The following is a 15,679-nucleotide window of genomic DNA, read 5'->3' on the forward strand; positions in this document are numbered from 1 at the left end:
AATTTTGCAATGAAGAATGGTAAACAATCACTAAAGAATCATGCGAAAAGCTCATTGACAAATATCCTAATTGTTTAAAAGAGGTTATTATTGCTCAACTAGCTATTTGATTTTCTTTTTGTCAGGGTATGAATACTTTTGAATTCGCATATTTGGAGTTTTACAAAAAAGTTGCTGAAATAAATTGTAGTTATAAAAGATCACGGTCTTTACTATACTAATATATACACATACATACACACACATAAAACTTTTACACAGACAATTACACATTACAGATATGCATTATAGTTTATCAAAAACAATTTTCACAGCCAGCAAATATAATTATATCATGCCGTTGTTGGAGTTCTCTGCAAAAATACCACAACAAAGAATTGGTCTAAGTGCAGCTATGGGCTGGTGTCAATACTTACATTGGCAATACATGTCTCAATGGTCTGTACTGTCCTTTTCAGGAGAACTTTAGCAAGATCATATGCTTGCTTGTTTAAGTTCTGTAAGGAAACATATTTAAAGTGGTTAGTAAAACAGCTAGTTACAAGTAACCTGAAAGTGACAAAATACTGCAAATATCAGGATTTAGGCATGTCGTTGACTAACCTTGTGTGCAGGTATAAGGTTGATGAGAATGGAATCCAATAATTCCTGAGTCACCCCATCCCCTTCCATGATGATAGAACTCATCAAATCCAGCATGTGCATATGTACTTTCTGGTTGTGGCTATTGCTGAGAAAACAATGTTAATTTATAAAACAAGTAAGTTACTTATTTAGCTTCTTTATTAGTAGATTTTATAAAATGTTTATACTTACTTAATGACAGAGAAGAGAGTCTTAAACAGCTGTATGAAAATCTCATTGCAGTCTTCCAGCTCAAAGCAGATGTTGTAAGATTTGACCCAAGCTATATTCTTCAAACAAGGAATTAAAAAAGGAGACAGTTATGCACTTGCAGAAAACAAGCCAAAGAATGATGCATCAGAATCTGTCATTGTTATCAGGGTAGGATTAGTAAGTGCAGAAATTGTGCCATACCATTGGAGTCAGCCAAACACCACAACTCAACAGCATCCTGTGTTTACATCCTGCGAGTTGCAGTATCAGATCACTTGAACATTTAAACAATTAAAGAACGTTAAAAAAAGATGACACGATATTACCTCCAACAAGTAAAAATATCTGTTGAACTGTGGACTTTTGGTGTCTTCCAAGCCCTTCAGCTGCCTTGTAATGAATAAGAAAATATCCTGTTGGAAAACAAGAATTTGTTTAGGATTGGTATTAAACTGAAAATGTAAAGGATTTCAAAAAGTACAAAATACAGATATAATGATTAGCACTGGACTGCCACTGAATGCATTATGTTTGGTAGTTGCATTCTGAAATTATTTTCATCCACTCACATTAGGCCTTTCTTTGACCAGCCTCGCTACGTTTACATTGGAAACCCAACCAACAGGGATTAAACTTCATGAAGCAGAGCACACAAGTGAATCACTTCAACACTTTAGGTGTTAAACAAAAACAAAAAAGGGTGTTAAACAAATCCATTCATGTTTTTAGACCTTAAAAAGGAAAAAGGAAAATATAATGGGTAGCTGTCTTGGGGTTACTTTCAAAAGCAAGCGTGAATGGTCCAAAAGGATTACCTTGAGCTTGTCATGCGAGGTGTATGGAGCCTCTGGAGCATAGATCCTAAAGATGTCTGCCAGGCAGCAGGCAACCAAGAGCCGCACATCTTTGTTTGGGTTCCTGAGGAAGAATTCTGAGGCCAAGTGCAGAGCCAGTGGGAGGTACTGCTGTTTCTCATCCTCAGAGTCCTGGTCCATATCCATGAACGTCTTCACCACCATCTGGGGAGATAAAACAAGGCACCCGTGTTGCTTATCTGCATCTAAATTCATGCTTCCAGAGCATAATGATGTGCATTGATCTTAAACCTCTGCAATTCAGCCAAAATCTAAACTTCAACAATACACATAACACAATTAAATGGGTTGAAGGCATTTGTGCACCACATTCATTCTAACAATGTTTCATCATTTTGTATTTAGAAATAAGGGTGAACGATATACCTCAAAAAATATACCTCTGATATTTTAGAAGTTCAAGACGATGTATTAAACTTTGATGAAGGTTTTAATTTTTTTTGCAGTTGTATGTTAAACTGCTTTTATGTAATACTACAGGCTCAAAATGCGTCTAACACTGTATGTTTAAATGATTTTCAAAACATAACATTCTTTCCTTTCACGTATTATGGCCATGACAAATAAATTTATATATATATATATATATATATATATATATATATATATATATATATATATATATATATATATATATATATATATATATATTACACACATGCATACACACACACATATATACAGTGCCTTGCAAAAGTATTCAGACCCTCTCACCATGTTCACATTTTGTTACTTTAAAGGTTGCAGTCATGACACTTTGAAGAAGGAATTAATGTGTTCTATACACAACCTACTCCACACATTCAAAGCAAAAACAAAAATAAGTAGATAATATGAAATAAAAATGGGTCATGATTGCATAAGTATTCAAACCCTTTGCTTCCACCAAATATTGAGTTGACGGGTCTGAATACTTATGCAATCAACATATTTCATTTGTTTCTCTTTAGTTTTTGCTGAGATTTACTGTAACTTCTTACCTAAGAAGTCTTCAGTTTGAGTTTTGAATAAAATATTAAGTTTAAAAAAATGCGTATGCATCATTTTGTAATTTCACAAAATGGGATATCATAGCAAGGGTCTGAATACTTTTGCAAGGCACTGTATGCATGTATGTATATATATTATGTTAAGTTACTTACTCTTTCACCATGGATTGTAGGTATTTATACACGAAGTATGTTTACTAACATACAACAGAAACATAGGGCAAATAAATAGTTTAATATTCAATATCAAAAGAAAGTCATTTTTAATACAAAGTGCCATGAAAAAGTATTTGCCCCCGTCTGATTTTCTGCATTTTTGCATATTTGACACTGAATGTTATCAGATCTTCAACCAAAATCTAATACTGGATAAAAGGGATCCTGAATGAACAAATAACAACATTTTGATACTTATTTATTAAAGAAAGTTATGCAACATCCAATGTCCCTGTGTGAAAAAGTAAATCGCCCCCTTAAAGACTCCATAACTGGTTACGCCACCTTTAGCAGCAATAACTGCAACCAAACGCTTCCTGTAGTTATTGATCAGTCTCTCACAGCGCCGTGGAGGAATTCTGGCCCACTCCTTCACGCAGAACTGCTTCAACTCAGTGCTATTTGTGGGTTTGAGAGCATAAATTGCTCGTTTCAGGTCCTGCCACAACATCTCAATGGGGTTTAGGTCTGGACTTTGACTAGGCCATTCCAAAACATTTACATTTCTTGTTTGTCAACCACTGTGGTGTAGACTTGCTTATGCGTTTCGGATCATTGTCTTGCTGCATGACCCAGCTGCGCTTCAGCTTCAGCTCACGGACGGATGGCCTGACATTCTCCTGTAGAATTCTCTGATACAGAGCAGAATTCATGGTTCCTTCAATGATGGCAAGTAGTCCAGGTCCTGATGCAGCAAAGCATCCCCAAATCATGACACTACTACCACCATGCTTGACCGTTAGTATACGGTTCTTACCATGGAATGCAGTGTTTGGTTTTCACCAGACATAAGAGAGCCCTTGTTGGCCAAAAAGTTCCACTTTTGACTCATCTAACCATAGAATATTGTTCCAGGACTCTTGAGGATCATCCAGGTGCTTTTTGGCAAACTTGAAACTAGCATTCATGTTCTTCTTAGAGAGTAGTGGTTTCCGCCTTGCTACTCTACCATGAATCCCATTTTTGCCCAGTGTCTTTCTGATGGTGGAGTCATGAACACTGACCTTAGCCGAGGCGAGAGAGGCCTGCAGATCCCTGGATGTTTTTCTAGGGTTCTTTGTGACTTTCGGGACGATTTTACACCTCGCTCTTGGAGAGATTTTGGCAGGACATCCACTCCTGGGAAGATTCACTACTGTCCCAAACGTTCTCCATTTGGACAGTATGGCTCTGACTGTAGCTTGGTGGAGCCCCCGGAGCCTTAGAAATGGCTTTGTAACCCTTTCTAGGCTGATCGGCATCAATAACTTTTTTTCTGGAGGTCTTCAGGAATTTCTTTTGATCGTTGCATGATGTGCCTCTAGAACATGTGTGCTGACAACTTCAATCTGATGGTAAGGGCTAAAGTTAGTCAGATATATATTGGGCAGGGCTGGCCCAAATCAGGCCGGATTGTTAACCAAAGTATTCAAACAGCTGACCCTAACTATCCCTTTAATTGGGTTGAGTTAACTAGGGGGGCAATAACTTTTTCACACCTGAAGATTGCATGTTTGATTACCTTGCACACCAAACAAATGAAAGAAGCACCAAACTTTGCTGTCATTTTTTCTCTCAGACTCCCTCTATATACTACTACAACCCAATGTGAAAAATGTGCAAAAATGCAGAAAATCAGACAGGGCGGCAAATAATTTTTCACGGCACTGTAGCTAGTGTAACAAGGCTCAACCTAGGCTACTTGGTCTGTAGGCTGCTTTACTACAACGGAATAGTAACACTAGCTAAACATATGCTAAATAACAGAGGGGTACATTCACATTAATAAAACAAAGGCAAATGACTTCCCCAGGGACGGACAAATCAGTAGTACCAAAAATTGGGCCCAGACTACTGAACTGTAATGCAGGACTACCGGCGGCTTCTAAAGATTTTTTTTGTCTTAAGCAGTTACTTCAAAGATCTTCTATATAGAAGCTTTTTGGTTACTTTGTACAGAAAGACTGATAAAACAGCTCAGTTTACTTCCCATTTAGTACACGCCCATACAGTTGAAGCAGTAGCTATAGTAACCAGCAAATCTAATCGTGATTGGTTCATGCCTTAAGATTCATTACATTCCATTTTTTTTTTTTTTAAATGTTTTTTTAAAAAATCGCATATTAGTTGCTTGCAAGATCAGCGACATGACAGATAAACCAATCAGCGGAGAATGTGCTTTATACTTTAAAGAATGGCATCAGCGGTATATAGTGACTGCAGGTATACAGTAGGTCACTATATTTTACCGGAGTTATGGCTGAGATAATATACATATATAAAACAAATTAATAAACAGGAGAGAACACCGTACCCTCAGTGGTTATCAGTGTTACCAGAGGTGCATGGACACTGCAGCTTGAGCACACTAGAAAGTTAATAAAGGTGCGTTAGTTTATTTTATTATTTCCAACTGAACAATTAGCTAACGTTATTCTGTATTAAGTCAGCAGAAAGCCTTGCTCATGTTTATATTCTGTGTACACGTTTAGGCCAGCAAGTTTCTTTGTACGGTACTACTGTATATTGATTGTACAATAACACCACATCTTAAACAAATGCAACACTTGCACAGTTTAGTTACTGATAATGCGCACTGATTTTATATATAAGATAGATATTTGTATGAATATTTAAAAATATAAAAGTAAACGGTACGAAATTGTTTAGCTAATGAAGACTGGTTAAAGGTGGGGCTAGGTTCTATTAATGGCACAGGTGAGAAAACATAAAAATCAACCCTACCACCCAGAACATGATTGTTTTAATTTGTTATGTAGTTAATATTTTGCCACTAATGAGAAGATATAGGTTGGATCAAAAACCCAGACTAAGTCCCCAGGACTAACAAGTCAGGCCCGGTGGCAGCATGAACGCTGAGAAAAATCAATTAGCTCGTACTCTGTTTTACTTCACTGTGATGACAATAAATCATATGATAGCGCAATATTCTGAACTATCCACACAGCACGAATTAGCACAGCTCTCTCCGGATTTTTTTTTTTCTTTTAATTTGGGGTGGGCAACGATATAAAAATTGTACATCGATATTATGCACGTATATCAAAGTCTTCCAAAAACACAGAAAAATATAACACAATTGCAATATGAATCGGGGGGGGGGGGTGCACTTAATCTAAACTGGACAGGCCATGACCCCTAAGGTCCGCCCATAACGCCGGGCCTGGATAGTCTGGGAAAATAATGCAAATGATGCTGTCCAACACAATTCCCTACATTTTATATAAGGAAACTATTATTAGCTTGTTACTGTTTGGTAGAAATATTAACAGCAACTAGGTTGTTAGCAAACTTTGGCAGTATCTGGTTATATATGGGTTAAAAAAAAAACACGTTTTATTAGTAGTGTCGGATTTCTTTTCTGAACTTTACCACCTCACAACTGTATCTGTCTACGTTTTTTTTTAATGGCGAGTAGCGTTAAATGTAAATGTTTACCTACTGAAAAATGTGGGCTACCAAAATTTTTGGTGGGCTACCATACTGTACCATTTCGGTAGCCCATCAGTCTACCACACATAATAATGATTTGTCCACCCCTGAACACGTATCCAGAGCAGTCGCCTTGGGCCAGCACAAAGCCAGAACAGCACTACACCACACAGTCACAAATAACTGTTACCACCCACCACGAGCACTACTATATGCACCCAGGACTGGCGACAGTGTTTGGTATTATTGTGGGGCAGACAGTGTTTATTGTTTGAGCTGTAACCCATTTTTATTATTAGCGCCGCGCATTACACATTGGTGTGTATTGCCGGGGCTTTTTCCATTGGTCACCAGACCCGGACAGCTGTGTTACGTCTTGACACATTTAACCAATCAGACAGTTGAATGGGCAGGTTTTCTGTTTGAAGCACTTCGAGAGGCTAAAACGTTAAAAATGACTGCTAAAAAAATAACCAATTATTTTCAAAGCAAATAGTGACAATGAATGCAGGGTGTCAAAATAAGCCAGCGATCGGCGCAATCCACCACCTAATACTATAGCAGCACCGGCTACTTTATTAAAAAAATATTACAATTATTTTTGGTATTACTGTACTGTAAGGTGACACTAGTACATAATAGGTACACATATGCACAAAAACGCCTTTAAGAAGAAAGGCATGATGGGATATCAGCTATTGTCAGCTGACATACAAATGCTTAAGTGCAGAGGTGCTGGATTATTACACTCCGGTTTCATGCTAGTTATGATGGTGACCAAACTTGTGCGAGTACTCTTGTGTAAAGAAAATGGCTAAAATGTACAGCTGCATTCAAAAAATGTAAAATAGCGAAAAACAAAAAGACTTGCATTAACAAAATGCCCTGAAAACTTAGAGAACTATTTAAATGAAGCAATAAGCTCAGTAATTAAGCTAAAAAGGAAGTGAAAAGGTTACTGGTTTTTTTTGTGAACTCTAATAAACTTACATTATTTTTCCCCAGTCAAATCGCAGAGTGCCTAAATAAGCACAGTAATTTACCATAATAAAAAAAAGTAACAAAAAAGACAATGTAAAACATAAAAAAGCGCAACCAGTTACAGTCAACAAAAGACAACACATTTTTCAAATTCTTTGTCACATTACATACTTAAGGCAAGTTCATTTTTTATTAATTACAATAAATGGAAACACTGAAAACCTCCAGCCTCCAACCCAACTACAGCTATGTGCCAATGCAACACAACACACCACATCTGTTATATCTTACTTTACAAGCTGCTGTACTGAGTGCACACGAGCGCTAAACACAAAAACTCCCTAGTAAAGCATAATTTTAGACACTCCAAAACTGTAGATAACAGGGAGTCAGTCAGTGGCACTGGAACAATTTTTAAAGTGGGGGTGCTGAAAGCCATTGAACAAAACTGTAACCCCTGTATATGAAGGAAGCCATGCAAAGCCAAGGGGGTGCTGCCACACCACCAGCACCCCTAGTTCCAGCACCCTTGCAGGGAGTTCAGATTATTATTAATTTTTTTTTTTTTAACTTGGAGATATTCTCCATGTATGCATTTTCTTCCTGCTTCTGTAGCCGAGTTTAAGGTATCACATTTTGGGTTTGCAATGGGATCTATAAAATATGCTGCCACTTGCTTTCCGTAATTATGTAACCTTTCCACGGACCACCTGAAGGAAGCTGGCGGACCACAGATTGAGAACCGCCGATTTAGTAGAATATTAGGATGCAGACATAACAAAAAAAATAAAAATAAAATCATGAACAATTTCAATATTTTATTTAACATCATGCAATCTAAGAAACTACAAAATGGTATTGCAAAAAATCTACCGGAAACTACAATAGTTGTACAGTATGTCAGATTTCAAAATGTAACATTTTTCAAGTTTTGGAAAACTACAAAGCGATATGTAATTTCATTATGTCACTGTAAGATTATTAATTCTATCAGGCGTGATGCAATGCTTTTGGCTACAACTGCAATGCCCCCCCATATAATCGACTAAATAAACACTGGTTTGTTTTTCTGTCATCTATATGCAGGTGTAAGAAATGAATGATCACCTTAGCAAAGAAACATACAATACGTTGCTAACAACAAGTAGCCTGAACTACAGAAATAATAGATAATAAAATGTGATAAGTGTCAAATTGGCTACAGGAAGGATGCTTATCGGGGCAATGTATATAATACCGACTTGCCTGTCCTTGTATGAAATAAGGGAGTGTCACAAAGATGGTCGGAGTGGGGGACGTCAGACCAGAAACAGCAACCAGGAAATAAATAACAGAGAGCTGGAGTTGGATGGAGCTGAGCGTTTGCTTGCGCTCAGCATTTACTGAATTAACAGAACAGTAAATAAAAAGGTTGTAAGGTTGTAAAGGAGAAGCCATACTAATGGGGGATTTCAACTTCCCCCAAATAAAATGGGAAAACCCGGTGGGTAGCGCGAAGGATGAAATAGAAATGGTGGAAATGACAAATGACTGCTTCCTAACACAATTTGTCAAGGCACCGACTAGAGGGGAGGCATGCCTTGATTTAGTCTTTTCAAATAACGAAGATAGAATAACTAAAACAGAGGTCAGAGAACCACTGGCAAACTCAGACCACAACATGGTCTCATTTGAAGTGTTTTTTAAATCCCCAAAAGTAAAGACTAAAGCTAAGGTTTACAATTTTAGAAAAGCAAACTATGAAGGTATGAAACAGAGACTAACAGAAGTAGATTGGAGTAAAATAGAGAAAACACCCACAGAAAAAGGATGGTTGTTCTTCAAAAATGTAGTACTAGAGGCGCAAAACAATTACATCCCTAAAGTAGACAAATCTAAATGTAAAACTAAATCTGTCAGTCTCTTGACACGGGTGGTACCGACAGACTGGAAAATTGCAAACGTAATACCGATCCACAAAAAGGGAAACAAAACTGAACCAGGTAACTACAGACCAGTAAGCCTGACTTCTATTATATGCAAACTTATGGAAACTATAATAAGATCCAAAATGGAAAATTACCTATATGGTAACAGGGTCCTGGGAGACAGTCAACATGGTTTTAGGAAAGGGAGATCGTGCCTAACTAACTTGCTTGATTTTTTGAGGATGCAACATCGATAATGGATAATTGCAAAGCATATGACATGGTTTATTTAGATTTCCAGAAAGCTTTTGACAAAGTCCCGCACAAAAGATTAATTCTCAAACTGAATGCAGTTGGGATTCAAGGAAACACATGTACATGGATTAGGGAGTGGTTAACATGTAGAAAACAGAAAGTACTGATTAGAGGAAAAACCTCAGAATGGAGTGTGGTAACCAGCGGTGTACCACAGGGATCAGTATTAGGTCCTCTGCTATTCCTAATCTACATTAATGATTTAGATTCTGGTATAGTAAGCAAACTTGTTAAATTTGCAGACGACACAAAAGTAGGAGGAGTGGCAAACACTGTTGCAGCAGCAAAGGCCATTCAAAATGATCTAGACAAGATTCAGAACTGGGCAGACACATGGCAAATGACATTTAATAGAGAAAAGTGTAAGGTACTGCACGCAGGAAATAAAAATGTACATTATAAATATCATATGGGAGATATTGAAATTGGAGAAGGAATCTATGAAAAAGACCTAGGAGTTTTTGTTGACTCAGAAATGTCTTCATCTAGACAATGTGGGGAAGCTATAAAAAAGGCTAACAAGATGCTCGGATACATTGTGAAAAGTGTTGAATTTAAATCAAGGGAAGTAATGTTAAAACTGTACAATGCACTAGTAAGACCTCATCTTGAATATTGTGTTCAGTTCTGGTCACCTCGCTATAAAAAAAGATATTGCTGCTCTAGAAAGAGTGCAAAGAAGAGCGACCAGAATTATTCCGGGCTTAAAAGGCATGTCATATGCAGACAGGCTAAAAGAATTGAATCTGTTCAGTCTTGAACAAAGAAGACTACGTGGCGACCTAATTCAAGCATTCAAAATTCTAAAAGGTATTGACAGTGTCGACCCAAGGGACTTTTTCAGCCTGAAAAAAGAAACAAGGACCAGGGGTCACAAATGGAGTTTAGAAAAAGGGGCATTCAGAACAGAAAATAGGAGACACTTTTTTACACAGAGAATTGTGAGGGTCTGGAATCAACTCCCCAGTAATGTTGTTGAAGCTGACACCCTGGGATCCTTCAAGAAGCTGCTTGATGAGATCTTGGGATCAATATGCTACTAACAACCAAATGAGCAAGATGGGCCGAATGGCCTCCTCTCGTTTGTAAACTTTCTTATGTTCTTATGTAACTAACAAAAATACAGGACACGGCACATTCGCCAAAACAAAAGAGACAAACAAAACAGACTACACAAACAAACACGGTGAGCTGATATTTTACTTATTATTACTATTATTATTATTACCTCCGTCTCCAATCACCAAAAACACAACCCCGAGTGAGTGAAAACATGCAGCTTTTATGCAGCTTTACCGAGACTCGATTGCTAATCAATCATTCAATTGGAGTCACGGTACAACTGCACGTGAATTAATAAAGTGCAATTCCCCGTACTCACATATTATTACATTTTACTTGCGTTTGAAGTGCTGTGCAATCCTCGTGCCTAAATACAAATATACATTTTAAACACTTGTTACACAGACCCGTTTATATCCCGTGTACTAATGACTATACACCAACATTAACACAGAACATATAACACAATACACACACAGGGGCGGGCACTTTGCCACAGGAAGGGATCAAATACTTCAGGGTGCTTGGGCACCCCCGTAGAGAAGAGATTTTTCCTGGCAAGCACGTGTTGTCAGCATTTTGCTGAGATTGGTTAATCCGACTGTACCGTGCGGCAGCCAGAAATAAATCGCTCTGGATTTGATTTGAGCGGTACGCTCAGCGTCACTGCGGGTATCATCCCACGCTGATCTGTCCAACACCATATGAAAGCAATGACAGCGATACAGGAGGCAAAATACCTCGCATGCCACGCCTGTCTGTCCCGGGCATTACTTTGACACTTTACAGCACGATCCAGATTTGTTAAATCAATAAAGCCATACTTTGACCATGCGAGCAGTTACTGAAAAGTAAACAAAGCCATCAATAAAGATGGTTATTTGCTAAACCTCCAGTCAGCCAATCCACTCTGTCATACTAACCACTATGAAATGACCTGTTCTTATAAAAAATTTAAATTTTTAGTTCTGGTCTCCCTTCAGAAGTTTTTCCAGTATAATCTAGCGTGGCAAATGGAGTCTTAATCAGCCGAACTGTGTTATCCTCCATTTTACATTTAACGCCTGCACAAGACATGCAACACAATAAAACAACAAAATACATTGCGCTTCTTACTTCTGATGCGATACGAAATGATGCAATTTCAATCAACACTCAAATTAACGCATACTCGGTGCATTACAGTAGTGCTTCAGCATGGGGCGTGAAGATGTGTGTGATTCCTCCAATTAAAACCTGTGCTCAGATCACGCGATCTACTACTGTGTTTCAGACAGACAGGACTTCGTAATCAGAGGCAGTGCCTCCTCTGAAAAAAAAAAAACAATTTCGCTATCTTCTACTACATTTAAAAGGGAGATAGGAGTTTTTGTGTGTGTGTGTGTGTGTGTGTGTGTATATATATATATATATATAATATATATTATATATATATATATATATAAATATAATATATATATATATATATATATATATATATATACATATATATGTACATACATATATATACACAAATATTAATTTCACCCAATAATTGTATTTTTAGTGAACTTTATATTATAATGCTAAAAAAAGAAACTATTTAATAGGACTCGAGGTGGACTGAAGCTTTTATATATATATATATAATTTTTTTTCTTTGAAAAGTTGAGGAGGCTCTGCCTCCTTTAAGAGCCTCCACTGATTCACACACAACCCTTGTTTACTACCTCCCTCACTGCATCATCAGCTTAAAATCAACTGTTACTCTGTTTGCATTCACTGTGAAGGAGTGGGTTCAAATATAAGAGGTAAAAAAAGCAGAGTACAGCTTAACACAGGGGTTTACTATAGTGCCTCGGCAAAATGACAATTGCATGCAGTGGTGGCATTAAGGAAGATTCATTTTCAGAGGGCTGTAGAGGGTGTACCATGATGGCCTAATTTAAGATATACTGCGCTTAACTACCTGTCTACAGTACAGTATTGACCACACTGGTGTTTTGTGGAGGAACACAAAAACAAAAAAACACACCCCTGGTTTAATAGGAAAGCAGACAAGCCTCTGATACAATGGTTTGTAAACATGAGAGGTTCTTATCAAGTGGAAGTCCCATCCCCCCATGGTGGAACCAGCTACCAGAGAACTGCAGGACTGCTCCGTCTCACTACCTTCCACTGCCTCCTCAAGACCTACCTGTTTAGAATGCACTTGTAGATCTTTTCATCTACCCCTCTTACAAAGCACTGCATTCACCTGACCTACACACCACGTTACTGGATCATCAATGATGTACCATCATTGGACCACTGCACTATTAACATGTTATTGTAGATATAACTTCTTGTAATCCTAACTCGTTGCATCCCTTTTCATATTGTACTTTAGTAGTATTATGTGCACTGACTATTTAAATATTAATTGGTGGTCCAATGGTTGAAGAGGCTTGGTGTCCCAGAGGTTAAAGGGGCTTGTTCCCAGCAGGCTGCCGGTTCTATCCCAGCCACTGACTCACTCTGTGCGTAACCCTGTGCAAGTCACTTAACCTTCTTGTGCTCCGTCCTTCGGATCTTAAGTAAAACAAACAAGGTCCTATTGGAAGTGACTCTGCAGCAACAGTTGTGATGCGTAGTTCACCCCTAGTCTCTGTAAGTCACTGGATAAAAGAGTCTGCTAAATGGCAGATTAATAATAATAATAATAATAATAATAATAATAATAATATTGCATTGTTATTCTTTAAGTCGCCTTGGATAAAGGTGTCTGCCAATAAATAAATAAACTTGCAGTAACACCTTATATTCCTGTGCATTTGTTTTTTGTTAATTTTCCAGGATGTGTTCTTAAACAATTTAGAACTCTTTCATCAGTCATGAATATTTAACATGCTTAAAGTCACAAGCATGTTGCTAATAATTTATTTGCCTTGGAAATGAACTCGCATTTCAAGGGGGAAGAAATTATTGGTAGACGCAACAAATGGTCACATTTCGTAATGGCTTCATTATACAAACTGCCCTTGCTCTGAGTGGCAGAGGCATGTTTGCTGGTTAGCAATGTAAACTTTGTAAAGTTTTTGCAATTGTATTGTACCTGGCCGGTTTAATTCACTCATCTGTTGATTCTAAATACATTTCAGTTTCATAGTCCAATAATCAAAGATGTGTAAGGTATGTGTAAATTGTAACAATTTCCAACTGTTTTGCTTATTATTGAAGATAACGTTACTGTATCTTTACACTTGTAAACTGGTTCCAGTAAACATTCCACTGTGCAGTATTTAGTGATGTTAACAACACACCAACAGGACAATAAATCCTATAGTCCTGAATACAGTACCTGTACTAACACTGTGTAACCCAACAATTACTAAAACAGAATTGATGTAAATGCAAGTTCACAAATTAGTATCTGTAACATGCATTGTAATTCTGCACCTAACAGGGTATTTTGGGGTAAATTTCAGAGGGCTAACCCAATCAGTTCTCCACAGGTTCGATTTATTCCAAAGCCATTATTATTATTTTTTTAAAGCTACATTTTTTATAGGAAAGATACCTTCGACAAATGATATTAAGATATCACACATTATCCTTTTAGCAATTGTTAAAGCCACTTAACTACAATAATTAAACAACAAAAGTTTTAAGAAGGAAAGTCATATACCTTCAGTCGTTTGACAACTTCATCGTTTGTGATTTTATCTGTGATCTCCTTGACTCCGGGGGGATAGATGACTTTTCCATCTGCAGATTTTTGCTGCTGAGGAAACTCCATTCTCGTCAACTTTTCTTCCACGGTACTCTACTGGCCTCTATCGGTCAGAAAACAAAAGTTCAAGAGAATAAAACACAGCACTTCGCTATTTTCATTTTAAAAATAATTTTACAGACGTTGACATTTACACGGTTTATAAGCACCAAAGAAATGTTTAATCCCACCCCAATTCGCACAGTAACTTCACAAAAAACTAAAGATGTCATATGAAATACGTTCTGATATAACATGTTTCTTTCATTCCACTAATTACAAATTCAACATTTAATTAAAAGTGCACAATTTACAGTGGAATGTAAATCAAAATTATACGGTTTTGCCTAACCGATGTTACTGAAGATTCACTAAACCGTTACAAAATACATCACCAGACGCAAAATGTCCCTAAGCAGTGTGATGAAAATGTAGGTACACCGTTCGTGTAGAGGCCCAAATGCTAGGCCTCTAAACTATTTAAAAGATACACACAGATATAGCGACAATATAAACCGGCAGAATCTAAATATACATTTCTATCAATTGTTACGTTAGCCTTTTATGGAAAACAGCCAGGTATTTACCGCTGCATCACCTCTCTAAATAGACCAACTTTATTTTGCGGGAAACCTCAAATTATTTACTTATTGTTTGTTTCTTCAACTTCAGGTCCCGGCTCTCTTACAACCTACACGCTATCTCCGTCCTCCCCTCACATAACTTGCTTGTTGATGTTTTTAAAACAAAAACGACACATTAACTAGCATTACGCACGGCCCCACACTACACATACATTACACTGCAATATTTACCTCATGAATGTGTTGTTTTACTGCATGAGTCAGGTTTATATGAGATTTAGTTTCAACACAAAGCTCAGGCAGCCCCGTTTCTCTCAGTGTCTGTTCTGAGAATGAAACACAGCGCCGCCTTCGGTCTGAACTTAGACTGATAGAGATCTCAGAGAGGCGGGAGTGCGCACTCCGAAACTGCACTTCACCACTGAAGCGCTCTGCGACGGTAACACCGCCTACCGACAAAACCGGTAACGCGCATGAGCATGCATTAAAAAACAAAACAAAACAACTCTTTAAATGAGCAGCGAGAATCTAAAATGAATGCGAACAGAAAGCATAGCGCCGTCTAACGTCTAATGTGAATAATATTAATAAGTTGCACCCGATTCTCTTGAAGTAAGAAATTAGTACTGTGAGAAAAAAATAAACAAAAACAAAACTGCCCGTATTACTGGTGTGCAATATCTGATCAGGGCGGGCAATCCAGCTGACTTTGATAGAGGTCTAATGGTGGGCGCTCAGTTGGCAGGTGCTT

General features: G+C 37.6%; 1 protein-coding gene across 3 annotated transcripts in view; it reads right to left on the reverse strand.

Annotated features, from left to right (window-relative positions):
• LOC121329330 (sister chromatid cohesion protein PDS5 homolog A-like) overlaps positions 1 to 15,274 on the reverse strand; it is a 43,493-nt gene extending 28,219 nt beyond the window's left edge. For all 3 annotated transcript variants that reach the window (XM_041274903.1, XM_041274896.1, XM_041274890.1), the window contains exons 1-7: positions 15,160 to 15,274; positions 14,261 to 14,408; positions 1,653 to 1,856; positions 1,164 to 1,250; positions 817 to 914; positions 604 to 730; positions 417 to 497 (exon numbers count right to left, since the gene is read on the reverse strand). In XM_041274903.1, the coding sequence (XP_041130837.1) occupies positions 417 to 497; positions 604 to 730; positions 817 to 914; positions 1,164 to 1,250; positions 1,653 to 1,856; positions 14,261 to 14,371 (708 nt within the window). In that variant the 5' untranslated portion in view covers positions 14,372 to 14,408; positions 15,160 to 15,274. The remainder of the gene's footprint in view (positions 1 to 416; positions 498 to 603; positions 731 to 816; positions 915 to 1,163; positions 1,251 to 1,652; positions 1,857 to 14,260; positions 14,409 to 15,159) is intronic.
• Between the last annotated feature and the right edge of the window lie 405 nt (positions 15,275 to 15,679).

This window comes from Polyodon spathula, chromosome 2 (assembly GCF_017654505.1).
Source record: "Polyodon spathula isolate WHYD16114869_AA chromosome 2, ASM1765450v1, whole genome shotgun sequence".
In the NCBI taxonomy this organism is placed as follows: Eukaryota; Metazoa; Chordata; class Actinopteri; order Acipenseriformes; family Polyodontidae; genus Polyodon; species Polyodon spathula.